This window comes from Dama dama, chromosome 10, assembly GCF_033118175.1.
Source record: "Dama dama isolate Ldn47 chromosome 10, ASM3311817v1, whole genome shotgun sequence".
NCBI classification, from domain to species: Eukaryota; Metazoa; Chordata; class Mammalia; order Artiodactyla; family Cervidae; genus Dama; species Dama dama.
Genome location: NC_083690.1, coordinates 37,465,866 through 37,491,719, shown reverse-complemented (window position 1 = coordinate 37,491,719; position 25,854 = coordinate 37,465,866). Strand labels below are relative to the sequence as shown.

At 44.3% G+C, this 25,854-nt stretch overlaps 2 protein-coding genes across 13 annotated transcripts in view; one reads left to right on the top strand and one right to left on the bottom strand.

Moving 5' to 3' along the window:
- Nucleotides 1-25,854, top strand: part of ZKSCAN5 (zinc finger with KRAB and SCAN domains 5) — a 40,837-nt gene that overhangs the window by 4,092 nt on the left and 10,891 nt on the right. For 2 of the 10 annotated variants that reach the window (XM_061153611.1, XM_061153605.1), the window contains exons 1-2: nt 21,424-21,918; nt 22,183-22,703. In XM_061153611.1, the coding sequence (XP_061009594.1) occupies nt 22,290-22,703 (414 nt within the window). In that variant the 5' untranslated portion in view covers nt 21,424-21,918; nt 22,183-22,289. Of the gene's footprint in view, nt 1-1,120; nt 1,206-2,813; nt 2,903-3,980; nt 4,108-5,699; nt 20,928-20,954; nt 21,031-21,423; nt 21,919-22,182; nt 22,704-25,854 lie in introns of those variants that run through there. The other 8 variants (XM_061153612.1, XM_061153613.1, XM_061153614.1 and 5 more) reach the window with 8 other exon arrangements.
- On the bottom strand, nt 12,181-17,291 carry ZNF394 (zinc finger protein 394). 3 transcript variants are annotated; one of them, XM_061153629.1, is made up of 3 exons: nt 16,746-17,291; nt 15,992-16,244; nt 12,181-13,246 (listed from the first exon to the last, which is right to left on the bottom strand). In XM_061153629.1, the coding sequence occupies exons 2-3, from the start codon at nt 16,173-16,175 to the stop codon at nt 12,186-12,188; spliced, it is 1,245 nt and encodes a 414-aa protein (XP_061009612.1). In that variant the 5' UTR covers nt 16,176-16,244; nt 16,746-17,291; the 3' UTR covers nt 12,181-12,185. The 3 variants fall into 3 exon arrangements, with proteins under 3 accessions (XP_061009612.1, XP_061009613.1, XP_061009611.1); XM_061153630.1 differs by lacking the exon at nt 16,746-17,291 and adding an exon at nt 16,590-16,647; XM_061153628.1 differs by lacking the exon at nt 16,746-17,291 and adding an exon at nt 14,123-14,249 and having other exon boundaries at nt 15,992-16,575.

Sequence of the window (25,854 nt, the reverse complement as noted above, 5' to 3'; positions counted from 1 at the left end):
GGAAATGGAGTCCGGGAGCCTGAAGGGCGCGCGGCCGACGGGGGAGTTGGGGAAGGGGAGAGTAGGGGTTGGAGGGCTCGGCTTCCGAGGTTCGGAGAGCGAGAGCGCCTCCCGCTGGTGTTGGCTTTAGGTCCTGTCACTCCACTGAAACACTACAGGTTCTGAACTTTGGGGACAGAAAGAAAAGAATGGAGTCCATGTCGTACTCATTTCTCTTCTGTGCTTGCGCAATTAGAGTTTGGTGGTTTAGTCATTAAATCGTGTCCGACTCTTGTGACCCCCATGGACCGTGGACTGTAGCCCACCAGGCTCCTCTGTCCTTGGGATTTCCCAGGCAAGAATACTGGAGTAGGTTGCCATTTCCTCCTCCGAGGGATCGAACCCGAGTATTACAAGCCAACTCTTTAACAACTGAGCCACCGGGGGTGAGGGATGGGGGGGGGGGGGGGGGGGCGGTGTCTGGATTAGAGTTTTGGGGGCTGCTTATATTTGGGGTCCAGGGTAAGGGGTTCGACTGTGAACGTGCAAGGGGTATCCCGGCCTGTTTATTTTCAGGGTCTTAAAGAGCGAGCGAAGAATCAGATGTTTAAGGACCCCATGTATCAGTTGCCCTGTGTTTTGTGAGTGTGAGTAGGAAGGATGGAGTAACTGTGGGAGCCCTACTTTTAGTTATTGCGACGTTAATCACAGGCCAGCTTATAGCCATTTCTGTGCTTCAGGGTCGTAGGAGAATTTGTGGATCATACAGAACCAGTGTGTGACTAGGGCTCGCGGTCACTGCCCTGGCGCTCTCCTGCCTTTGCCTCGGTGTAGAATGTAGTGTCTGACCTGGGGACTCCAGAGGAGGGTCTTCCAGCTGTGAAATTTAATCTAGGCTAAGTTATGAAGGTTCTACCTAAAACAGAGTTACTACTGAGGCCCTAGGACTTAAATGTGTAGGAATAAGCCTCCTAGGAGAAGAGGTAGAGGGAGACGCCCCAGGGAGTAGTAATCAATTTCAGAGCGGGGCAAGGCTAACCCCAAAATCTCTCCCTGAAGCTTCAGAGTAGAGTTGAATGATTTATACAAAGAAGTGGATTATATATTGCTGAAGAGTCCATGTTTATCTCATCTGAAACAGTGAATTAGGAGGAAGTCCTAGCAATAACAAGAGGACAAGGAAAAGCTGATCATGGATTATCTGACCATTGAAGTTGAGGAAAATGGTAAGAATTACACAAATAAACATGGAGTTGAAAGTGGGGACAAATGGAGGAAATACCCTCGATAAGAATGAAAAGGTTAGGTGCCCCTGCATGATGGGAAAGGGAAACAGACACATGTCAGGAGAAGAGCCCAAAGTAGAGAAACTGTAATCCACCATGTTTGGAAATCACTAAGTAGACTCCTTGTCATACATTCCCCTCTCTCTCTCTTTTTTTTTTGTGTTGCAACTTTTATTTTTATTTTTTTTTATTAGTTAGAGGCTAATTACTTCACAACATTTCAGTGGGTTTTGTCATACATTGACATGAATCAGCCATAGATTTACACGTATTCCCCATCCCGATCCCCCCTCCCACCTCCCTCTCCACCCGATTCCTCTGGGTCTTCCCAGTGCACCAGGCCGGAGCACTTGTCTCATGCATCCCACCTGGGCTGGTGATCTGTTTCACCATAGATAATATACATGCTGTTCTTTCAAAACATCCCACCCTCACCTTCTCCCACAGAGTTCAAAAGTCTGTTCTGTATTTCTGTGTCTCTTTTTCTGTTTTGCATATAGGGTTATCGTTACCATCTTTCTAAATTCCATATATATGTGTTAGTATGCTGTAATGTTCTTTATCTTTCTGGCTTACTTCACTCTGTATAAGGGGCTCCAGTTTCATCCATCTCATTAGGACTGGTTCAAATGAATTCTTTTTAACGGCTGAGTAATATTCCATGGTGTATATGTACCACAGCTTCCTTATCCATTCATCTGCTGATGGGCATCTATGTTGCTTCCATGTCCTGGCTATTATAAACAGTGCTGCGATGAACACTGGGGTGCACGTGTCCCTTTCAGATCTGGTTTCCTCAGTGTGTATGCCCAGAAGTGGGATTGCTGGGTCATATGGCAGCAACTCCTGCAGCTCAATTCCAGAAAAATAAATGACCCAATAAAAAAATGGGCCAAAGAACTAAACAGACATTTCTCCAAAGAAGACATACAGATGGCTAACAAACACATGAAAAGATGCTCAACATCACTCATTATTAGAGAAATGCAAATCAAAACCACAATGAGGTACCATTACACGCCAGTGAGGATGGCTGCTATCCAAAAGTCTACAAGCAATAAATGCTGGAGAGGGTGTGGAGAAAAGGGAACCCTCTTACACTGTTGGTGGGAATGCAAACTAGTACAGCCGCTATGGAAAACAGTGTGGAGATTTCTTAAAAAACTGAAACATTCCCCTCTCTCATCTTCCTCTTTCAGCGCTTCTGTGGTCATACACATTCCCTCTGAGGCCGTGGAAGGGAGACTATTCCATAGTGCTTGCTTTTGTGTTAAAGAACAGGTCACACTTTTCTACTCCCATAGGAGTGTACCAAAGTATTGACATACTATGTGTGCATTTGACTTTTTTTTTTTTTTTTTTGCATTTGACTTTTTGGTCAAAGTGCTCTTGTGTTATTATCTTCCTCTATCCTTATCTGATCTTGAGTTAAGTAGAGTAGTCTTGTGTATATAATTCCTCTGGCTTGTGATAGCTTTTGTCCTTGTGGATTTGTAAGTGGGAAGATAGAGTTTACCTGCTTCATGGCTTTACTTCTGCTCCTTCCAGCTGTGACTACAGAAGATGCTTCTTTGTCCCCAGAACAGAGCACAGAAGGAATGGAGCCTCCTGGAGAGCCTCTTCCTGTTGAGTTCCAGGTGAGTTTGTGTTCCATTTCCCTCCTGTGAAATCTCAGCCTGCTGTTCAGAGTGTGTCCTCATTTCTTTCTTTCATCTCACTTCAGAGGTTCATGGAAATCTCATCTGGAGAACTGAACCAAAGTAATTTTTCCTTGGAGACTTGAAGCTCTGTGGGGAGCTCAGGCTGGAGCTTTAAATTTGGGAGGAATCTGTATGAATGATATTTCACACTATGAAGCTATAATCACTAAGCAAATAAATGTAGGTAGAAAAGAGATGAGATCTTATTACTGTAACTTCTAACACTTTGAGGTCAGGGAGATGAAGAGGAAGAAGCAAAGGAGACTGAGAGGATGTGGCCAGTGAGGCAGGGAGGGGAGGCCAAAAGTGTGGCATTCTGGTAGCTTTACAGACTCACAGATGTAAAATTAGTGGTTACCAGCTGTGGGGGTGGGGAGATACACGGTTGGGGAGTGGGAGGTACGAACTATTGGGTGTAAGAGAGGCTCAAGAATGTGTCATGCAGGGACTTCACTGGTGGTCCAGTGGTTGAGGATCTGCCTTATCATGCAGAGGATGTGAGTTCAATCCCTAGTCCAGGAACTGAGATCTTGTGTACCTCAAGTAAAACCCGCAACTAAGACCTGACACAGCCTAATAAATATTTTCGAAAAGAGAATGTGTTGTGCAACAGGGGGAGTATAACCAATATTTTCTAATAACTATAAATGGAAAGTAATCTGTAAAACTTGTATAAAAAATAAATTTAAAAAAGAGTCTAACTTTGATGTCAGACTGCCTGGGTCCAAATCTCAGATCTGTTCTTACATCTGTAGATAATGTTAACAATGGTACTTACCTAATATAGTTATTACAAGAGGTTGTTCAAAGGACTTAATACATAGAAAAAAATGATAAATGTTAGCTATTATTACTGTTTTCCCTAACTCCGACTAATGCTTAGAAAATTTAGAATATTCCATTAAAATGGTTAAAATAAAGGTTTAACCTTCAGATTAAAAAGAACTTCCTATTCCAGATTGTTCTCTTCCCTCAAGGATCACCAAGTCCTATAAGAATGTACTTATTCTTCCAGGAATTGACCACAGTCAAGGATGAGGAAATGGACTTTACCTGTGTGGAGGAGGAACAGATAAATTCTGCCCGAAGGTACATGGGCATGGATATGAAGGTGGAGAATTGTGGGAACCTGGTATTTTGGGGTAAGGAAGTTATATTTCAACGCATACTGCTTACTGTGACATAAAACTTCCGCTGTGACTAATGACATCTAAATGCCATAGTTTTGCTTATGATCCAGAGAGCTCTGATCCTGTAGGGGATCCCTGATCACTTTGAGCTCAGAAATGGGCTTATTTTCTCTCTGGGAATGTAAAAGTTCACCATCTGTGGAACTGAAAAAGGAGAGCTCCTTTACATATATATATATATTTAATTTTATTTATTATTTTTATTTTTCTGGCTGTGGTGTGTCTTTGTTGCTGCTTGGGCTTTCTCTAGTTTCGGAAAGCAAGGTCTGCCTTCTACTTGTGGTGCGTGGGCTTCTCATTGCAGTGGCTTCTCTCACTGTGGAGCATGGGCTCTAGGGTGTGCGGGCTTTACTAGTTGCGGCCCACAAGCTTAGTTGCCCTGCAGCATGTGGAATCTTCCTGGAGCAGGGATCAAACCCATGTCCCCTGCCTTGGCAGGTGGATTCTTAACCACTAGACCAGCGGGAAGTCTTGGATGATGTCTTTAAAGGAGACAGTGGGAAGGGGCAGGGACCAAAGAGGGGAGCCTAAGACAGAACACTGAGAAGCATCAACATTTCAGAAGAAGAAACAGCAGGAAAACTTCCAAATAAGTAGGGATCAGGAGAAAAAACCTGGAGAGCTTAGCAACACAGAAGTCAAGAGACAATGTATGTTAATTCTATCTCAATAAAGATGGGGAGAAAAGCACCAGGAAAATGTTGTAAGGAGGAGCACATGGTGTCAAGTGCTGTTGAGGAGCCCGGGTGATCTACAGATGAAAAGGATCCACTAGATTTAGGTGACATATAAATGGTTAGTGACTTCAGTGAGACCAATTCCAACTGAGTGGTGGGGGGAGAAGCCAGACTGTGGTGAGTCAGGAGCAAGTGTGTGAGGAGATGATGTCCAAAATCTGATAAATTTGACTTTGGCAATAAAAGAAGGAAGGAAGAAAGAGAGGTGAGAGAGAGAGAGGGAAAGAAGGAAGGGAGGAAGAAAAGAAGGGAAGGAAAGAAGGGAGGGAAGGAGGGGGCAGTGGTTAGTGGAGACACAAAATCATAGGGAAAGCATACGCTAAACAAACAAAAAAATCTGCTTTTAAAAAAGGACTAAAGATAATGATTTAAAAAATCAAATATGGTTGTCTCTAATATATGTCTTCATGTAAGTGATTTTTTTGTTCAATACTTTTTCAAAACTGCCCAGTCTCGACCTGTGTTTTCATCCCCCCACCCACCCACTTCCTCAGTTATTTTGTTGACATTTATTTTCATCCTGCCTGCTTATCTTCTTCCCTGGCTAGTCTGTTCAGTTTTCCATTCTTTCAGGTGTAGCATCATCATTGTCTGACCTTGTATTGTGCTTCATCTTCATCATTTTCCCATCTCTGTTATTCACTGAAACTTTGTCACCTGCCATTGCCATGAGGCTTTTTCTGAGAACATTCAAACAAACATTTTTAAAGGACATCAATTTAATTTTCTTTAACTTCTTGCTACCTCAGCCGTTTTCTTTCTCTCCACACAGAGAACACAAATATTTGTACTCTTTATTTATTTCAGATTCTGAATCTACACCTGAAACTAAAGTGTCCCTTTCAATGCAGGAAGTTTCTGAAGGAATATCATCAGAAAGGGAGCTGATAATAGAAAGACTTATAAAGGATGATTCCTGGGACTCCGGATGGATAAAAACCTGGGAATATGGAGGCATGTTAGAAAGGCAGCAAGGAAATCAGAAGAAAGATTTAAGGCAAGTCGTAATTAAGCACAAGAGAAACCCTATGGAGGATTGTACTGAAATAGGGGAAAGTTCAAACCCAATTAAACATCAGAACATTTACTCAGTGAAAAAGCCTTGGAAGTGCAGTGAGTGTGGCAAGTCCTTCAACTACTACTCAGCTTTTATCCTACATCAGAGGATTCACACAGGAGAGAAGCCCTATGTATGTACTGAATGTGGAAAGGCCTTCACCCGGAGCTCATCCCTTATCCAGCATCAGAGAATCCACACTGGAGAGAAACCCTATGAGTGCAATGAATGTGGGAAAGCTTTCAGTCACCGTTCAGCCCTTATTCAACATCATATCATTCATACTGGAGAAAAGCCCTATGAGTGCAATGAATGTGGAAAGGCCTTCAACCAAAGCACGTACCTCATCCAGCACCATAGAATACACACTGGAGAGAAACCCTATAAATGTAAAGAGTGTGGGAAAGCTTTCAATGACACCTCCTCCCTTATTAAACATCAAAGGGTCCATACTGGAGAAAAGCCCTATGGGTGTAAAGAGTGTGGGAAGGCCTTTAGTGACAGGTCAGGCCTTACTCAACATCAGAGAACTCATACAGGGGAGAAGCCCTATGAATGTAGTGAATGTGGGAAGGCTTTCAGTTACTGTTCAGCTCTTATTCAACATCAAGGAACCCACACTGGGGAGAAACCTTACAAATGTCATGAATGTGGGAAAGCCTTCAGTGACCGCTCAGCTCTCATAAGACATCAGAGAATTCATACTGGAGAGAAACCTTACAAGTGTAAAGAATGTGAGAAAGCCTTCAGCCAGAGCTCATCCCTGACAAAGCATCTAAGAACTCACACTGGAGAGAAACCATATAAATGCAATGATTGTGACAAAGCCTTTAGCCAGAGTTCTTCTCTTATTCAACACCAGAAAATTCATGCAGGAGAAAAATGCTACAAATATAAGAAATGTGAGAAAACTTTCAGTATGTGTTCAGCCTTTCATCAACATGGAGAAATTCATGATGAATATAAGGCAGTGAATTGATGAAATAATTATGCACTATCTCCTGATTGTACAGACCTCCAAATATTGGTCTTCCCAAGTGGCACTAGTGGTAAAGAACCTGCCTGCCAATGCAGGAGATATAAGAAATGGGGGTTCGATCCTTGGATGGGGAAAATCCCCTAGAGGAGGGCATGGCAATCCACTCCAGTATTCTTGCCTGGAGAATCCCTTGGACAGAAAAACCTGTTGGGCTACAGTCCAAAGGGTCACTAAGAGTCAGACATGACTGAAGTGACTTAGCATACGTGCATAAGATGAACCTAGAGATTATCATACTAAATTAAGTAAGTCAATGGAGAAGGAAATGGCAATCCACTCCAGTGTTCTTGCCTGGAGAATCCCAGGGACACCGGAGCCTGGTGGGCTGCCATTTATGGGGTCACACAGAGTCGGACACGATTGAAGTGACTTAGCAGCAGCAAGTAAGTCAAACAGAGAAAGACAAATATGATTTATATGTGGAATCTAAAAAATGATACAAATAAACTTATTTACAAAACAAACAGACTCACAGACAAAGAAAACAAACTTCTTCTTTTTTTTTTTCAAACTTCTTCTTACCAAAGGGAAAAGTTCCGGGAGTGGGATAAGTTAGGAATTTGGAAATAACATATCCAAACTACTATATATATAATGGGTAAACAAAAAGGACCTACTGTGTCACACAGAGAGCTATGCTCAATATTTTATAATGACCTATAACAGAAAAGAATCTGAAAAAGAATTTATATATATATATATATATATAACCAAATCACTTTGCTGCCTACCAGAAACTAACACATTATAAATTGACTATACTTCAATAAAAATAAGTAAGTTAATTAAAAAAATTCTTAGGTTAATCAGTGTGCAACCAAGATGAAAAGTACCACTGATTGAGATTCTTTCTGCACAAGGATCAACTCAATGAGAGAGGAGGGTTACAGGCAGCCAAAAGGATATTAACAATCTCCATTAGCTCGCAAGAGCTCTTTGTGTCCTTGTTTCTGCTTTATCTTTCTCCTGCTAATAACATCATCTTTCTAAATTAATTAATTAGACTGCACTGGGTCTTAGCTGCTGCACACAGTGTATTCACTGAGATGTGTGGGATCTTTCATCACAGTGCACAGAATCTAGTTGTGGCACATGGGCTTAGTTGCCCCAAGGCAGGTAGGATCTTAGTTCTATGGCCAGGAATCGAACCCCTGCCTCCTGCAGTGGAAGTGCAGGGCCCTAACTATTGGACCACCAGGAAATTCTCTGTAGGCTGGTCAATGATGGCCATTCTGACTGATGTGAGGTAGTACCTCATTGTAGTGTTGGCTTAAATGTTTCTACAACTAACAATGTTGAGCGTCTTTTCATGTGCCTGTTGGCCATTTGGATGTCTTCCTTGGAGAAATGTCTATTTAGATCATCTGCCCATTTGTTTGATTGGGTTGACTGGTATTTTGTTATTGAGTTGTTTGAACTGTTTGTATATTTTGCAAAGTAAGCCCTTAGTTGCATAATTTACAAAAACTATATATTAGTCTTTTCATTTTCCTTATAGTTTGCTTTGCTAAAGCTTGTAAGTTTGATTAGGTCTCATTTGGGAGACTGAGTTAAGAAAACATTGGTTTGATTTATGTAAAAGATACTTTAAATACAGAAAATTCAAAAGATGAAAAAGGATATACAATGAAAACACTAATCATAAAAAGCTGGAATGGATATATTAATATCAGATAAAACAGAATTTAAGAACAGGGATATTATCTTAGATATAGAAGGATTTTATGATGATGAAAGGATCAATTCACCAAGGTGAGTAATTGTTTAATGTGTAATTAGGTCACAATTATGAATGCAATTTTAGTGTTACACATAAAATTTAGAATTCTGGGTTATTAATATATTATGTGCTTAATATCACACCCTCCAAAATCACAAAGTAAAGACTGACAGAACTAAATAAAAATAGAAAAGTGTGCAATTTTATAATTGGAAATTTTTTTTTTTATAATTGGAAATTTTAACACTCCATTCTCAGAAGTTGATAGAACAACTAGACAAAATATTAAAGACATAGAATATCTGAACCACACTGTCTACAATCTTGAATTGATTGACATATATAAAATACTTTATAGAATATACAACAACTTCAGAATGCATACTACTTAAAAAAAATGTATTTGGCTGCATCAGGTCTTAGTTATGGCTTGCAGGATCTTTTGATGTGGCACCCATCAGAGCTAAGTTACTCGGAGGCATGTGGTATATCTTAGTTCCCTGACCAGATTCCACTGATCTGCTAGAGTGGCTCACAGAACTCAGAAATAACAGTTTAGAGACTTCCCTGATGGTCCAGTGGCTAAGACCTCCAGCTCCCAGTTCAGGGGACCTGGATTCAATCCCTGGTCAGGGAACTAGATCCCACCTGCTGCAACTAAGATCTGACAGCAGCCAAAGAAATAAATATTGAGAAAAACAGTTTACTTACCACTGTTCCATTGTAAAAGGATAGAACTCAGGATCAGCCAGAGGGAAGAGATGCTCAGGATGCAGGGGGCAGGGCAGTAGCGCTTCCAACCCTCTCCGGGCACGCCCCCAGCACCTCCAGCAGTTCAGCAACCAGTGTCTGCATTTTTATGGGGGTTCGTTGCATAGGTGTTATGGGCCAAGTCATTGGCCTCTGGGGACTGATTGAACCCCAGCCTGTTCCCTCCCCTCAGGTGCTAGGGGTGAAGGTTCTAACTTGCTCACATGCCTTGGCCCTGGCAACTAGCTGTATCCTTCGTTTTCCTCATTAACATAAAACTCAGATGTTGAGGGATTTATCATGATAACAAGACGCTTCTCTCACCTGTGTGGCTGTGCAGCTACTTCAGAAACCGAGGAGGACTTCCCTGATGGCTGGTGGCACAGTGGATAAGGATCCTCCTGTCAATGCATAGGACACAGATTCAATCCCTGGTCCAGGAAGATCCCACATGCTGTGAAGCAACTAATCCCGTGTACCACAACTACGGAGCCTGCACACCTAGAGCCTATGCTCTGCAACTGGAGAAGTCATTGCAATGAGAAGTCTGCACACCACAACAAAGAGTAACCCTTGCTTGCCTCAGTTAGAGAAAGCCCATGTGCAGCAATGAAGAGCCAACACAGCCAAAAATAAATAAAAAACCAAAGAGAAAAGCCCAAATATTAAAAGATGCTCCTCTGCACTTATTCCCTAAGAAATTCCAAGCACTTTAGGAACTCTGTGCCAGAAACAGGCAGGAAGACCAAATATATATTTCTTATTTAAATCACAATATCACAATGGGGAAAAGGAAAAAGACTCATTTGCTTAAGACCCTGGAGGAGATGAGAGAGAATGACTTCAGGGCCCAGGGGGAGAGGAGAGGAGGGGTGAGGACCACACAGGGAAGGTCTCTGGACGTTTATCCACAGCCTCTCCTGTTGGGCTGCCTCCCCTGAGGCCCCGGCTCCAGTCTTGCTCCTCCAACAACTTTCTGGATCTCAGTGACCCCTCCCTTCCTCCCCCTTCAGGCCTGGCAGGTAGTGGTGCCCATGACAGCCAGCCTGGCAGCTTCTGCCTGCCTGGTGAGTCCCAGTAGCCTGTCCATCCCTGCGGGAGCAGCCCGCACGCTGCCTCATTCTCAGTATCCCCATGGGAGGGCGCCGTCTCTTTCATATGAGAACTGGGCAGAAGAACCGCGTGATGAGGAAGGTGGGAGTGCACACAGCAGGGTCGGCAAGCTCACCTGGACCCGGGAGCAGTTTTATGGGGTCACAGCCACACCCGTCCACTCTCCTGTTGTCTGTGCTGCCAGAGTAGAGTTGAGGGAACACAGCAGAGACCAAACGGCCAGAGAAGCCTCACACACTGACCATGTGTCCCTCTAGAGAGAACATGTGTGACTCTAGCATGGAAGAAAGAACATGTGTGACCTGAGGGTTGGAGACGAGTTGAGCTCCGAGTCTGCTGATGAACTGGATGTCATGGCTGTAGGACAGGAATGATACCGCGGCCCGCAGAGCTGTGGTAGGAGCTGCAGCTATAATGAGTCTCTGTTTCCAGGGGTTGCTGTCCTTTGAGGACGTGGCTCTGTACTTCACCAGGCAAGAGTGGGACACGTCGGACTGGGCTCAGAAGGCCCTCTATAGGGACGTGATGCTGGACAACTACAGACATGTCATCTTCTTGGGTATTAAGCCAGCTTGAAGGTGGGGGGAATGGGTTTAGGGAGGGCTCATGAGTGTACATGGCATTTATTACAAGTGTGTTATTTCCTTAAAAATGATATGAAGCAAATATGTCCTACTCAAGAATTGATTCATCTGTGTGGGGTATTTGTGAACGTTCTTTAAAATTGTTCTATTCTATGCTTGCCTGTATGTTGGCAGTATTTCACAATAAACTGGTCCATGTGTTTTGGCAGTTCAAAAGTATATAAATAGGGACTTCCCTGGTGGTCCAGCAGTTATGTCTTCACCTTCCAATGCAGGGGTTGTGCGTTCGATCTCTGGTCAGGGCACTGAGATGCCACATTTCTAAAGAAGTAAATAAATCCCATGGAGAACATCGGTACTAAAAAAAAAAAAAAAAAAAGACTCACTTTCATTTAAAAAAATATTTTGAACCTACTCATAAAACAGAGACTCACAGACATGAAACAAACTTATGGTTACTGGCAGAGAGGGATAGTTAGGGAGTTTGGGAAGGTCATGTACACACTGCTATATTTAAAATGAGTAACCAACAAGGACCTATTGTATAGCACACGGAACTCTCTCTGTTCAATGGTGCGTGGCAGCCTGGATGGGAGGGGAGTTTGGGGGAGAATGGGTACACGTATATGCATGGCTGAGTCCCTTCACTATTCATCTGAAACAATCACATCGTTAATCAGCTATACCCCAATACAAAATAAAAAGTTCAAAAGAAAAAAAAAGGTTTGGTCCAAAAGTGCAGGCCCCCGAAGAGTGACAAGGGCAGAACTCTGACGGGTCACCTTCGCTCTTGCTGAAAGTGTGTTCTGGGGAGAGGGAGGTGCTCCTGACTCAGACCCTCCTCCTTCAGGGCAACAGGCTCTCAAAGGGCACCCTGAGAATAGTTGAACTCAGTCTGTCTTGGGTGTGATGCCAAAAGGCAATACAATCCATGATTACTGAAATACTCCAAAGAACATAGTTTCTGAAAGAGAGAGAAAGAGAAGGAGGGAAAGAGAGAAGGGAATAAAACGACTCATGAAGAAGCAGGTCAAAATGATGGCACTTTATTTCTGTGGATTCTTTGGTGTCGGACGAGGTGTGAGCTCTGTCTGAAGCTGTCCCCACAGACCAGACATCTGTAAGGTTTCTCTCCGGTGTGAGTTCTCTGGTGTTTAACGAGGGTCGCGCTCTGACTGAAGCGCCTCCCGCACACAGAACACCCGTAGGGCCTCTCCCCGGTGTGGATCTTCTGGTGTTTGGAGAGGTCGGAGCAGCGTTTGAAGCTCTTGTTGCACTCCTCACACGTGTAGGGTCGCTCCCCCTCGTGTGTCCTCTGGTGTCTAAAACGACCGGAGGTGCGGCAGGTCTCCCCGCACTCCTTACATGTGCAGCGCTTCTCCCTCAGGTGGGTTCTCTGATGCCGGCTGAGGTGTGAGCTCTGTCGGAAGCTGTCCCCACACTTGGGACAGGTGTAGGGCTTCTCTCCAGTGTGTGTCCGCTGGTGTTTAACGAGGGTCGCGCTCTGACTGAAGCGCCTCCCACACACAGGACACCCGTAGGGCCTCTCCCCGGTGTGGATTCGATGGTGTTTAAGGAGGTCGGAACGCTGTTTGAAGCTCTTTTCACAGGTGTCACATGTGTAAGGCCTTTCTTTATGGAACCACTTCTGAGTCTCAAACAGGCCCGAATGATGGCGATTTTCCTCACTGTCGAGAGATTCGTGAGGTTTCACCATATCTAACCTGTGCTGGCAGTTGTTCCCATATTCATCCGCAGTGACGGGTCTCCCTGCTGTTGGGATGTACTGACCAGGAACAAAGTCTGAACTCTCGGCACTGGTCCTGAATTCATTGTTTTTGACATCTTCTTCCCTGGGGCCGTTCCTGAGATCTGAGATGTGGGTGACTCCCTGATCTGCAGGAGAATCGTCACATTTCAGCGATGAGGGGTCTCCCAAGGGCTTCTCTCCCCTGTCCTGCTGGGTGTCACCACACTCAGAAGATAGGGGGGCCTTCTCCTGAAATCCTTGTAGCTGCCCTGGAGGCTCCACTTCTTCTAGAATTTCTTGCTTTGGAATCAACTCTTTGCTCTCAATTCTGGTTTCCGAACCTGAAATATTAAAATGCGAGTTGCTGACATTTCATCCCCTGGCAGGAATGATTAAGAAAGCACTAGCAGAGAAACAACCCCCCCAAAGCCCTTTTCATGTTCTCTATGAAACCACTCCTGAAGTTAAATTATTTTAATTAACCCGTCAAATGTGCTTACCTATACAAGTCCTGTTTCTTTCCTTTTATACTTGTGCCTGCACCCACCAACCCATCTCTCTTCCCCTAACCCCACTTCATAAGAACACAGGGAGAGACAGACAAGAATGAATGGCATAATACTCTGTGTAATGGTGAAAAACTAGAAGCCTTAACATCTGTTGACAGAATGGATAAGTGAATATTAGGATGAAATATATAGAGATGTTAAAAGGAATAAACTAGAGCTACATGTATCAACATGGATAAAAATCCCAAAAATGTGATGTGGAGAAAAAAGGCAAGGTGAAAAGAACCATACAGTAATACAACGTATATATACCATAAAAACATGTCAAAATACTATATATGTTTACATGTTTATATATATTTACATATAATACATACTCCCTGTGGCTACATGTATATGTACAAAGAATATACAACAAGCATAGAAATGGTAAATCAGGATATTGGTCACTTCTGGAGAAGGAGTGAGGGGATAGCTTTCGAGGGGGGGTGCACAGAGCTTTAGCTGGTGCTATGGCTGTTAATATATGCACCATATGACAAGCTGACTCTGTCACCTGACAACATAGAACAGAAAGATCTTGCCTCAGTCACAAAAGGGGCTTGAAGGCTCTCAATCTCTGTGAATGGCAGCCCGGCTCAGGGATTTTCCGAAGCAAGCCCTCCACCAGTCACACCCAGCTGGAGACAGGCGGAGCCCAGCACTTACTTGGTGAGACTGAGTTCCCATGATCCTTTGGTGCACTCTCCCTGAAGAAGTGCTTCTGTGCTGGCCCCAGACGCTCCCACTCCTCCCAGGTTGGAGACACGGCCACATCCTGGACTGTCACCAACCCCTGTAACAACATGAGACCTCCCCTCAGCACCTGCCATCCCAGCATGGTGTCACCAGCAGTGCCGGCATGAGGCTGGATTCAGAGAAGAGACCACAGGCCCTGAGAAACCAAGTAATGACTGAGGGAGTCTTTATCAGTGAGCCTTGTACTGATGTGGGAGTTGCAAAGTGACCAAAGACAGAAGCAGGCATTCTCCTGCAACCCTGAAAAGCCTTTCTGTGGACTGTCTACACTCATTTGAGGGAAGAGCAAAATACTCCTTTGAGTTATATTGCTGTGATTTATCGGGCTTCGCAGGTGACGCTAGTGGTAAAGAATCTGCCTGCCAATGAAGGAGATGCAATAGACATGGGTTTGATTCCTGGATTGGGAAGATCCCCTGGAGAAGGAAGTGGTAACCCACAAGTATTCTTGCCTGGGAAATCCCATGGCCAAGAGGAGCGTGGCGGGCTACAGTCCATGGGGTCGCAAAGAGTCAGACACAACTGAGCACACATACACGCACTCTGATTTATCAAAACAGAAACCTGATATGGATTCAAAATACACAGGTTAACCGAAGTCCCCAGTTCCAGTGCTGGCTCTCAGACACTATTTCCTCTTGCGTGACATGGATACAAAGATTTATCTTCAGAGGAAGGTACCTCACCAACAGGAGTAATTATTTGTTTTCCCTGAGCCTCTCTCTCCTCTCCTTGTAAAGGAAAACCACCTTCCTGTGTGTCTCCTCTGCTCTGAGTACTCTGAATATTCACTACAACGATATCACGTCCGACACCAGATGTGTGCATTTCCACAGGTCAAGCAGTTATGCGGCAGCAGCTGGTGGGCTTCCTACAGTTTAACAACTCTGACCCCACCGACCTGGCGGTGGTGTGAGATCCCACAGGTTAACAGCTGTCTTACAAGACTGCTCCTCTCCTCCATACATCAATTCCAAGTCCACGCTGTCACCTATGTACCTGCTTTTGACCAACCAGCTATAGATTGGCAGTTTCCAAGACTCTTCTTTGAGTTCGATTAATTTGCTAGTGACTCCAGAAGGCAAGACAATATTTTACGTACTAGATTACCAGTTTATTATAAAAGAATATATGTCAGCAACACTCAGATGGAAGAGATGCATTGGGCAAGGTCTGGGGGTGGGGGGGTCCTAAGCTCAGGAGCTTCTCTCCTTTTGGAGGTGGGATGGGGGCAGGGCTGTGTTACCCTCCCACTTAAGTAGATGAGCTTACCAACTGGGAAGCTCTCTGAACCCCATACTCTTGTGATTTTATGAAGGCTTCATCATGTAGGCAGGGTCAATTATTAACTCCATTTCCGGCCTCTCTTCCTGTTCTGCAGTATCATTATCAATTGAGGGAGGAGGGAGAAAGTCATTCAAACCGTTAAAAAGTAAAAGGATGCTCACATTCAAAGTAGTGGGGAACTCTGTTCTTATACATCGTTTAAGGACACTTTCCACCTTGACATCTTTCTTTCCCAAACAATCTAGTTAGATACGAGGGTGTTTTACACTGAGTAAACAATACTTCTGTGCCGGTTTTGTGCGGAAAGGTCTACAACTCAAGGACCTCTTCCTGGACGGATTTATTTGTCACCGCTTCCTACAAAAGAAAGACTGTTTCTTTCATGCACATCCTAAAGTTCACGCAAAATGTAATAAGGAAGTAAAGAACTTCTGAAACCCATAGCATCCCTCACACCTCCATCCCCACTCCCAGAACACTTTTACCTCTCACCTGGCGTGAGGTCCCAGCAGGCTCTCTCTGAAGAGACCGCACCAAGGTGGCCGCCTCGTCCCCGCTCTGCGGGCAGTGCTTCCGCACCCAGGCCTGGAGCTTCTGAGGCAGGATGGTCAGGAACTGCTCCAGCACCAGCAGTTCCAGGATCTGCTCTTTTGAGTGCACCTCGGGCCTCAGCCATCGACAACAAAGTTCCCTGAGCCGGCTCAGCGCCTCTTCGGGTCCGGCCACCTCCTGATAACGGAACTGCCTAAAATGACATCGGGAAGTTTCGCGATCCGGACAGTCCCCGGGCCGGTGGGAATCCCCACTTCCGGGGGAGTCTTCCTCCACTTTCACTGTCCGAAGTCCATCACCTAGGGCCAGAGGGGCGCCCCTGCTTTGACTTGCGGTCCAGCTCCAACTCATCCTTCTCCCACTCGTGCGCACTTTCCCGGAGTTCCACCTTCAGCTGAGGTGACAGCAAACCCAGCAAAAAGCCGCAGAACACATCCGATCTCCCCAAAGAAGCGGCTGCCGACTGTCGGGTCCTAAAAGGATCCCACCTCCCCGGGCCCCCTCCCAGACTCCTCCTACCCAGAAACCGCTCCCCTACCTAGAAGCTGTCAAATCCCGCGACAAAAAATTACTAACAGCCAGAGTCGGAAGTGCGTCACCGGCTCCCCGCGGTGCCCTCCCCTCGGGGCATTTCTTGGGCCTCTCTAGGCTCCTCGGAGGAGTGACTTGAATCTCTGTGGTTTGTTATCATTACCTTTTCCAGAGGTACTCTTGGTGGCTCACACGGTCAAGAATCCGCCTGCAATGCGGGAGACCTGGGTTCAGTCCCTGGGTTGGGAAGATCTCCTGGAGAAGGGAACGGCTACCCAGCCCAGTATTTTGGCCTGGAGAATTCCATGGACAGAGGAGCCTGGCCGACTACCGTGCCTGGGGTCGCAAAGAGTAGGACACGAAGAGTCGTACACGACTGAGCGACTTTCACTTTCACCGTGTAGTGTGGAGCTTACAGTCCTTAAGGTTGCAGAACTAAAGGATATTCTTCCTTTAAAAATAAATGTCATTCCTTTTGAATTCTTGAAAATCTTTCATCTTTAGATTAAGTATGAGAAGGAATCTTATCATTGTTTCAAAGAGAAAAAAAAGAAACAAAAGAAAAATATCAAACCTGTGTTTCACTTGCATTCCTTTGTATGCAATACATAATCAAAATTTTGCAAAAAATCATTCAAAAGCAATCACATGCCTTAGCTTTGTAGCAACTTTCTTCTCAAAGTTGGCTCATTACCATGTTAAACATTTATACTGTTTGAGAATATATTTGTCAAATTATATGTCTTATGTTTTAAAAGTATGTTTCATATGATCGTAAAATAAATTTAAAATATAATTGTATATGAAAACTTGTATAGGTGATAAAAATATGTACCATTCAATTGTTTCTATGTTAATAAACATCACTTTTATTTGAGAATAACCAAAAGAAAGAATGTCATTCTTAACAAATTATCTGTGAAGAAAATTGTATAAATTTGGTTTTAGGGAAAGTTAAAAGTTCCAGTTGTACAATAAAGTGGTCACTGATCCATCAGTTACACTTAGGCAAGAAAGGTTTGTAGAGTGTCTTCCACATGTGAAGGCATCATAGTTGACACTATAGATGCAACACTGGGAAGATATATTCCCTGTCCTCAAGTTGCTCACAGTCTCCTCATGGAGACAGACACTTAAATTACAGGACAGTGTGGTAAATGTAATACTTTGAGGTGTATGCAGCATCTGTTTGGATAAACAGAGATGTAAATAATCAACCATGCCTGATGGGGAGTGTACGGTAAAAGGCTTCACAGAAGAGATTAAGTTTAAAAAGTCCATGTGAAAAAAAAAGAAAAAGTCCATGTGGACTGAAGACATATTTTAATTAAAAAATGGGTTAAATATATAGGCAATAGTCAGACACAACTAAAGCAACTTAGCACATGCATACTTTAGTTTAAAATTTACATTAAATCATCTGCATTATTTAAGAAATGAAGAATTATCTGAGCTACATATGTGTGTGTTCGTGCTCAGCTGTGTCTGACTCTTTGTGATCCCAAGGACTGTAGTCTGCCAGACTCCTCTGTCCATGGGATTTTCCAGGCAAGAATACTGGACTGGGTTGCCATTTCCTTCTCTAGGGGATCTTCCCAACCCAGGGATCGAACCAGCGTCTGCTGCTTGGCAGGCAAGTTCTTTACCACTGAGCCACAAGGGAAGCTCTATGTAAATTACACTAAGGGAAATTCATTTAAAAACCATTTGTTTAAGTACAATTAATGTCCTGATTTATGAATGCAAATTCCCAAGCAGGGTCAAGATTTCATACAACATATTTATGGACTAAAGTTTAAATTATAAACTTTAAAAATTCTTTCCAAAGTTTGTGCAAAAGCACAGGTAGTCAATTCCTACTTTGGGTTCTAGCAGTTGAAGTGACTGTACTAGTCTGTTGTGATCTGTTTTGACTGGACATTAATAGGACATGAAACAGGCAGGGGCAGATTTTTCAGGATTATTTTTTATGTTGAACATGAAAGTGTTAGTCGCTCAGTCCATGTAAATATAATAAAATATCTTATATAATGCACATATACGCATATATACTACACCAGTGTGCGTGCTAAGTCACTTCAGTCCTGTCTGACTCTGTGACCCCATGGACTGTAGCCTGACAGGTTCCTCCATCCATAGAATTCTCCAGGCAAGAATACTGGAATGGGTTGCCAGTTTCTTCTCCAGGGGATCTTCCCCATCCAGGGATTGAACTCTGGTCTCCTGCATTGCAGGAAGATTCCTTACCGTCTGAACCACCAAGGAAGCCCAATTTTTATATTAAAAATCACTTAAAGAGAAACAAATTCACTACTCTCAAGGCTCATCTTTGTCATTTTACAAATCTGGAGCAACATGTGATAATTTAATGAGATAACTTGTCGAATGTTTACATCTCATCTCCCTAGTCGGTTTGAAAGTCTCTGGAGGGCAGAAAATTTGCACAAGTCTACTTCTTCATCTGTGTGGGAATGCTATCGTGATCTGGCAGGAAGTCAAAAGTTCTTTTCCCAATATTGCAGGACAAGGCTTTGACTAGGATTAGGTTATCAAGGATGGCAAGGGAATTAGGACAGAATGCAAATTCACAAATAAAACTCTATGGTACAGGCAAATCTAGCTCCAGAAAATATCCATCTATGTAACTAGTAATGGAATCCAGAAGAGAATATTACGTACTATGAAGACAGTACAAGCATTTTTCATCTTCTCCCAGTGAGAGGAGATGTATTCATAGGTCTTCTTTCCTGCTGATTACCAGTTTGGCCCCACTAGTTCCAGTGTCTGGGCTGTATGACTGGATTCTGATCATGATTAAGTGATTTGCTTAGCTCTTTTCTCCCTTTCTCCTGTAATGTAACTTTTGTCTTCACTTGCAGAACATGAAGTGCTTTCATCTGTTCCCACTGGTATCACTGAATGATATATTTGTGTGTTCCCAATGCCTTTTCTGGTGCTTTTTTCATAGAAGTTAACTGAAGAAATGTCTCATCTTTTAAAAAAAATAATTAAGTGCAAGTAAATAAAGTGAGAAAAGGAAAACAAAGTAGGGATAAATAAGATAGAGCCAGGGATAGGCCGGGATTAGAACTTACCCACTGTACACTCCTGTCTACTGACAAAAGATAGCCCATAGTTCTGCTCTGAGAAACCTCAGCAGCCAATTCAAGAAGAAAACAAGATCAGTTACATGAGCAAACTATTATAATGGCTTAGGAGAAATCGAGCTATTCTTAGTATCAAGAGGAAAGAGAAATTTATAGTCATAAGGGTCACAAAGAGTCAGACAGGACTGAAGCAACTTAGTACTCAAGCACGCCTCCACCCTATATAAGATGCTTTAAAACAATATACCTCTGTCCCTCATTCCACGTTTTGGTTTGAGGGCTCCCGGTTTGCTAACTTTTTAGTGTGTGCACAGTAAGCTTTCACTAATTACTACTTCAGCGATTCAGTGGTTTCACGTCTTTTTTTTTTTTTGGCCTTAACTTTTGACGATTCTAAATATAAAAAGTAAAACCATAAAAATACTACATTGCACAAACCGCAGTGTCAATTTAAGCCTCTCCAGCTATTAGTCTCTTTGGCGATAGTAGGAATTTTTTGCATTTTTTCATTCATAAGGTAGACCACGGCACGAGCAAGGCATTCTCAAAATCCCTGATTTGAGTGAAAATTCACAACGTACTATAAAAATATAACTCCTGGGAGTATCGAAGGATTTGCTGTTGTTCAGTCGCTTAAGTCGTATCCGTTTCTTTGCGACCCCAGGGACTGCAGCAAATCAGGTTTCCTTATCCTTCACGTCTCCCGGAGTTTGCTCAAACTCACGTCCGTTGAGTCGGTGACGCCACCCAACCATCTCGTCCTCTGTCGTCCCCTTCTCCTCCTGCCTTCAGGAGGATATATTAACTCAGAGTGGAGTCGGTGAGCATCATTCACTTCGTGACTTGTAAGACAGAGACTCTTGTCCTGTCTGTCGAGTAGCTTCGCAAATGGATACAAAATGAGACTACTAAAGATGGGACCCCCGCCTCGGCTAGAGAAGCCCTGAAAATACCACTTCGTCCACTTCTCAAGAACGCGGACCTTCCGCCTTCTCTCTCCGCAGCCAGGAGACGAGTCTCTCCCTACACTCTCAGGCCTCCACTGGGGCCTCTGAGGAAACGCCTCTTTGCTTTTCCCGCACCGTGAGACCAAGGCTGCGAAGAGAGCCGCTGCCCCAATTGGCTGGAGGGAGTGGCCCGCGCGGTGCTTCTTGGGAGTTGTAGTCCTCCGAGCCGCTGTGGCCTCCGGTCTGACGTTGGATGTTTCCGCCGGGTGAGCTGACCACTGCGGTGAGGAGGTGGGTGTGTCTGGAGACGGGGTGAGGGGAGTGGCGAGTGGATTCGGGTGGAGAAACCGAAGGGTCCATTAAAGAGAAGTGAAGGTTGCCGGCTCGCACAAAGGTACAGACCTATTTCGAACTGCGGCGAAGAGCGCCGGGGGTGAGGGAGCGCAAGTTCCACGGCTAGACACTAGCAACTGTGGCCAAGCAAGCGCTCTGGACGCCTAAGTTCCCGCCTCTGCCCCCACCCCAAGGATAGGGGCGGACTCGGACTGTTTAAACGGCTCTGGCATTGAGTGGGGGCAGAGAGTGGCAGTGTTTTCAACTCGGCGCTAGCGTTGAAGTATCTGCGTGTGGGTGGGCGGGGAACGGCCGTGTTGCTGGAGGTTGGACTGGGATCCATCTCCCAGCCGATTGGCCCACTGCCCTTCCGGGGGCGGGTCTTAGGGCGGAGCCTGGGGCGGGCACTTTCCTCCTGTGGCGAGGCAAGGACCTCCGGGATTCCTAGAGAGGACTCGGAAGTGCTCTCGTGGGGGGCGGGGGTGGGATTTCTGGCTCTACCCCGCTGGTCGGGAGCGCTTGGACGTGCTTACTTCCGGCGAGGAAGTGCTGCGGAGTGTCGGCTTCGGCTTTTATCTCCGTTTGTAAGAAGAAACCCGTCTTTCCCCACCCTTCGCTGCGGGAGCTTGGTCTTCCAGGAGAGCTCCCAGGGACGGGGGCCTTGAGCAAAAGGAATGGCCTTTGTGTCCAGACGAAGGTCCTGTCCCTAACCTTGACCGGGCTGGTTTCCGTGGCTCGGGGTCAGGGGCGATGGTGCGCAATCCAGGTGCAAAATCTGTATCTAAAACCCTGGTTCTCTTCGGGACCCATGAAATCTCCTGTTGGTCAGTCAACCTCTTATGGCTTGAACGACAAGACCGACTTTGACCACTGTAACGTTTTTGACCTCTGTTCCGACTTAAGTTTGGCTTGTGGTAGAGAGGAGGAGCGGCTGCGTCTGGACTAGTTAGTAAGTAGTCCTACTATTTATATGATATTCAGCGTTCTTCACCACTAAAATTGTATTTGTTGAGGCCATAGGTCAGATTTTTATTGCTGTCTCTCCTTTACACTTTTTAAATGTTAGAAATATTCTGTGTTGATCATTTTGTGGGTGGAGTGATGGCTGTTTTGTAATACACCTTGTAAAGTCAGTTACTCTGCTGCATGGTCATCTTTAGGATAGATGACCTCTTTGTCATCTCTTTGATAATAACGATTTCCAATATATCAGTAGGTTGCACAGTAATGAAAGTGTCCTTGAGAAGATCTCAGAGAGCAGAGAAACGGATTTGATCAGTGTAACCCAGCTTACGTGGAGCGAGATCCCGCTGAGTTGGAATGATAATGACAGGATCTGGGGAAGTTATAGACCTAGACCCTCCCTCGGAGTCTTCACCAGAGCAAGAAGACCTTCTGATAGTGAAGGTGGAAGAAGAAGATTGCACCTGGATGCAGGAGTACAGTCCGCCGGTGTTCGAGACTTTTTACCAGCGCTTCAAGCACTTCCAGTACCACGAGGCGTCAGGCCCCCGGGAGGCTCTCAGCCAACTCCGAGTGCTCTGCTGCGAGTGGCTGCGGCCGGAGCTACACACCAAGGAGCAGATCCTGGAGCTGCTGGTGCTCGAGCAGTTCCTGACCATCCTGCCTGAACAGTTCCAGACCTGGGTGAGAGAGCATCACCCTGAAAGCGGAGAGGAGGCTGTGGCCGTGGTAGAAAATATACAAAGAGAACTAGAGGAACGTCAGCAACAGGTGAGTGAAAGAGAAGGCCTTAGAACAATGAGGAAGAAGAGGAAGAGAGTTAAGGAGCAGCTGAGCAGGGGTGAGGTCTTGAGCGCCCTGGTGCTTCATTCATATTCTTTTGTTCTCCTGGGATTAGGTCCACTGTGGAGATTTCCTGCCACTCCAGCAAAGAGAAGCAGTGTCCATGTGTTAATCTGGAGAAGAGAGTCTGCGATTTTGTTTGTTTTAAATTACCCTGTTTGTTTTTTGAGTGACATGATACAAAATGCAAAAAGTGCATAAGGTTGTAATGAAAAGTAAGTGCCCCTCCCACCCCTAATTCCCCAGCTGCCTGAGTTCTCACCAGAGGCAACCATTGTCCCATGATACTTGTCTGTCCTTACAGAGGTACACTGTATTCTGTATTAGTGTCCATGTGTATGATGTTTTTAAAAAAAACACAAATGTTTTTTGCATCACCTTGCACTTCTGCCTCTTGCTTTTTTTTCTTTTTTAAATGTATCTCCTGCTCTTTAATAATTTTTTTATTTGGCTGTGTGGGGTCTTAATCCCGTGTTGAGCACACGGGATCTTTTAGTTGTGGTGTGTGGACTCTCTAGTTGTATGGTGTGGGCTCCAGATAGTGTGGGTTTAAGTAGTTGTGCCCTATCTTAGTTGCTCCTTGGCATGTGGGATCTTAGTTCCCAGACCAGGGATCGAACCCATGTCGCTTGCATTGCACGACATTCTTTAACCACTGGACCACCGGGAAGTCCCAGCTTTTTTTCTTATAGTGTATCCTGGCTTGTTCTACGTCAGTGCATAGAGTGCTGCCTCACTCTTTGAAACTGCATTGTGTTCCATTGTATGGATGTACAATAATTTAAGGCTATTTAAGTTGTTCCTTTCGATTGTCTCTGAATCTTTAACAAACTTTGCTGCCACGAATATCCTTTCCATTCATCGTTAGTTGTAGAATCAAAACTGAGAAGTCAGTTGTTGGCACAGAGCCCATACGCATTTGTAGTTTGGATAGCTGTTGACAGATTGCCCTCTGTAGAGGTTATACCAATTTATATCCCCGACAGACATGTATCAGAGAAGTTTTTTGCTCAAAGCCTGGTATCACAGTGTTATCCAACTTTGAGATTGTTGCCAGTCTGAAAGACGCAGTATTCCATTTCTTTGCAAGTTTAACATGCATTTTTTTTCTTACTATGAGTGAGCTTGATCACTGTACATTTTTTAAAAGGCTGTGCATATACCCTTTTCTGTGAACGCTCTGTTTATATTCACCTATTAGAAAAAGTAAGCACTGGGTCTGCCATCTGATTTGCAAGAGTCATTTCCTTCTTTTGTTGTTTGTCTTTGCTTCTGGAGATTTTTTTGCTTTGCTGGTTTTTCTTTTTCCTTTTTATGCAGTCAGTTTAAATTTTAATTTATGATTTCCGGGTTTTGTACCATAGTTAGAAAGGCTGTCTCCACTACAGTATTATAAGAAACTTTTCTCATTGTTTCTTCTCCATTGTGTGTTTGTTATTGTTTTTGTTTGACCCTTTGAAATGATTGATCTGTCTGGAATTCATTTTGCAATGAGGTGTTTGCGGTGTTTATAGCTCAGTTTTTTTCCAGATGTCTGTCCAGTTGTCCCAGCAGTCCCTTTTTTTCCTTGTCTGATTAAAATGTCATCTTTATTAAATACCAAATTTTTCCATGTATTTGGGTCCATTTCTGTTCTTTTTATTCTATTTTATTGTCTTACTGTCTGTTCACATAGCAGTATTTTAATTATTTGAGCTCCGCAAAGTGTTTTGGTATTCAATAGGTCTGCGTTTCTCTCTTCCAAATTTTTTTTCCCAATATTTTGTGTTTTTTCCATGTGAACTTTAGAATACTTACCTTCTACCACCCCAAAACTCCTGTTGATGTTTGTGTTGGGATGGCCTGAAATCAGATGTTAATTTAAGGGAGGATCTGTATTTTTTCATTGTTCTTCTTCTCCTCGTCCTTTGTCCTTTCTTACCCATTCTTGCTCATTTATCACCTGACTTTCTACTTCCCTCCTGTTGGTAGGCCCACATTCTCTGAAACTTTAATTTTTGTTTTTTGATAGCAAAGAAACAAAAATTATGGGATCCTGGGTCTATGAGAGTTTGAAGCTAGTTAGAGAAGCTGCCTCATTCTTCATAGCTATTGCCGTTCATTGTATGGGACCAGCCTCATTCTTCTTCTCTTCTGGGTCAGGGTGTTCCAGAACCTTCAGGTGTCAGTGTTCAGAGCATCCTCAGACTCTTAAGATCGTGGGCTGGCTCACCGCACGAGGCAAGGGGGCAGCAAAGGGGGCTACAGCAGACCCTCCGCCAGACCCTACAGCTGGGCTGAATGTTTGTCTTGCAGACAGGAGTGTTTGAATCTTTTTATTGCTTCTGCTAGGACAGGAAGTAAAGATTCCTGGTGCCATTTGGTTATTCCTTTGGTGCCTGAAATGGTAGAGTCCACCTGCAATGCAGGAAACCTGGGTTCAATCCCTGGGTTGGGAAGATTCCCTGGAGAAGGGAATGGCGACCCACTCCAGTATTCTTGCCTGGAGAATGGCATGGACAGAGGATCCTGGTAGGCTACAGTCCATGGGGTCTTTAAGAGTCAGACAAGACTAAGTAACACTAACACTTTATAAAACTGACTTGCGGACAGACTTTACCCTACTCTTTTATAGTAGTAAATATTCAAAATCCTAGTTTAAAGTAAAAAGCATTTTTATTTATTTTAAAAATACTTATTTGGCTGTGCTGGGTCTTAGCTGCGGCGCGTGAGATCTTTAATTGTGGCATGTGGGGTCTAGTTCCCTGGCCAGGGCTCAAACCCGGTCCCTGCATGCTGGGAGTGCGGAATTGTAACCACTGGACCACCAGCGAAGTGCCCCCAGAGCGTTTTTAAATGGAGAATTTACAGCAGGTATTCCACATCGACTTCTGTCATTGCGACATGACCCCATCTGTGAAAGGAACACTCGGATCATTTCTTGGTGGGGATCAGTCGGGGATTTGAGGCCCAGAGGTGCGGGTTTTCCTAAGGGCCTACTCAGCTCTCTGTGTCTGCCTTTCTCCCTCCCTGCCCTCTGTATCCCCAACGTTGTTCCTCATCTTTATCTCCAGGTAGTTCTTGTCTCTGGCAAGCCTTT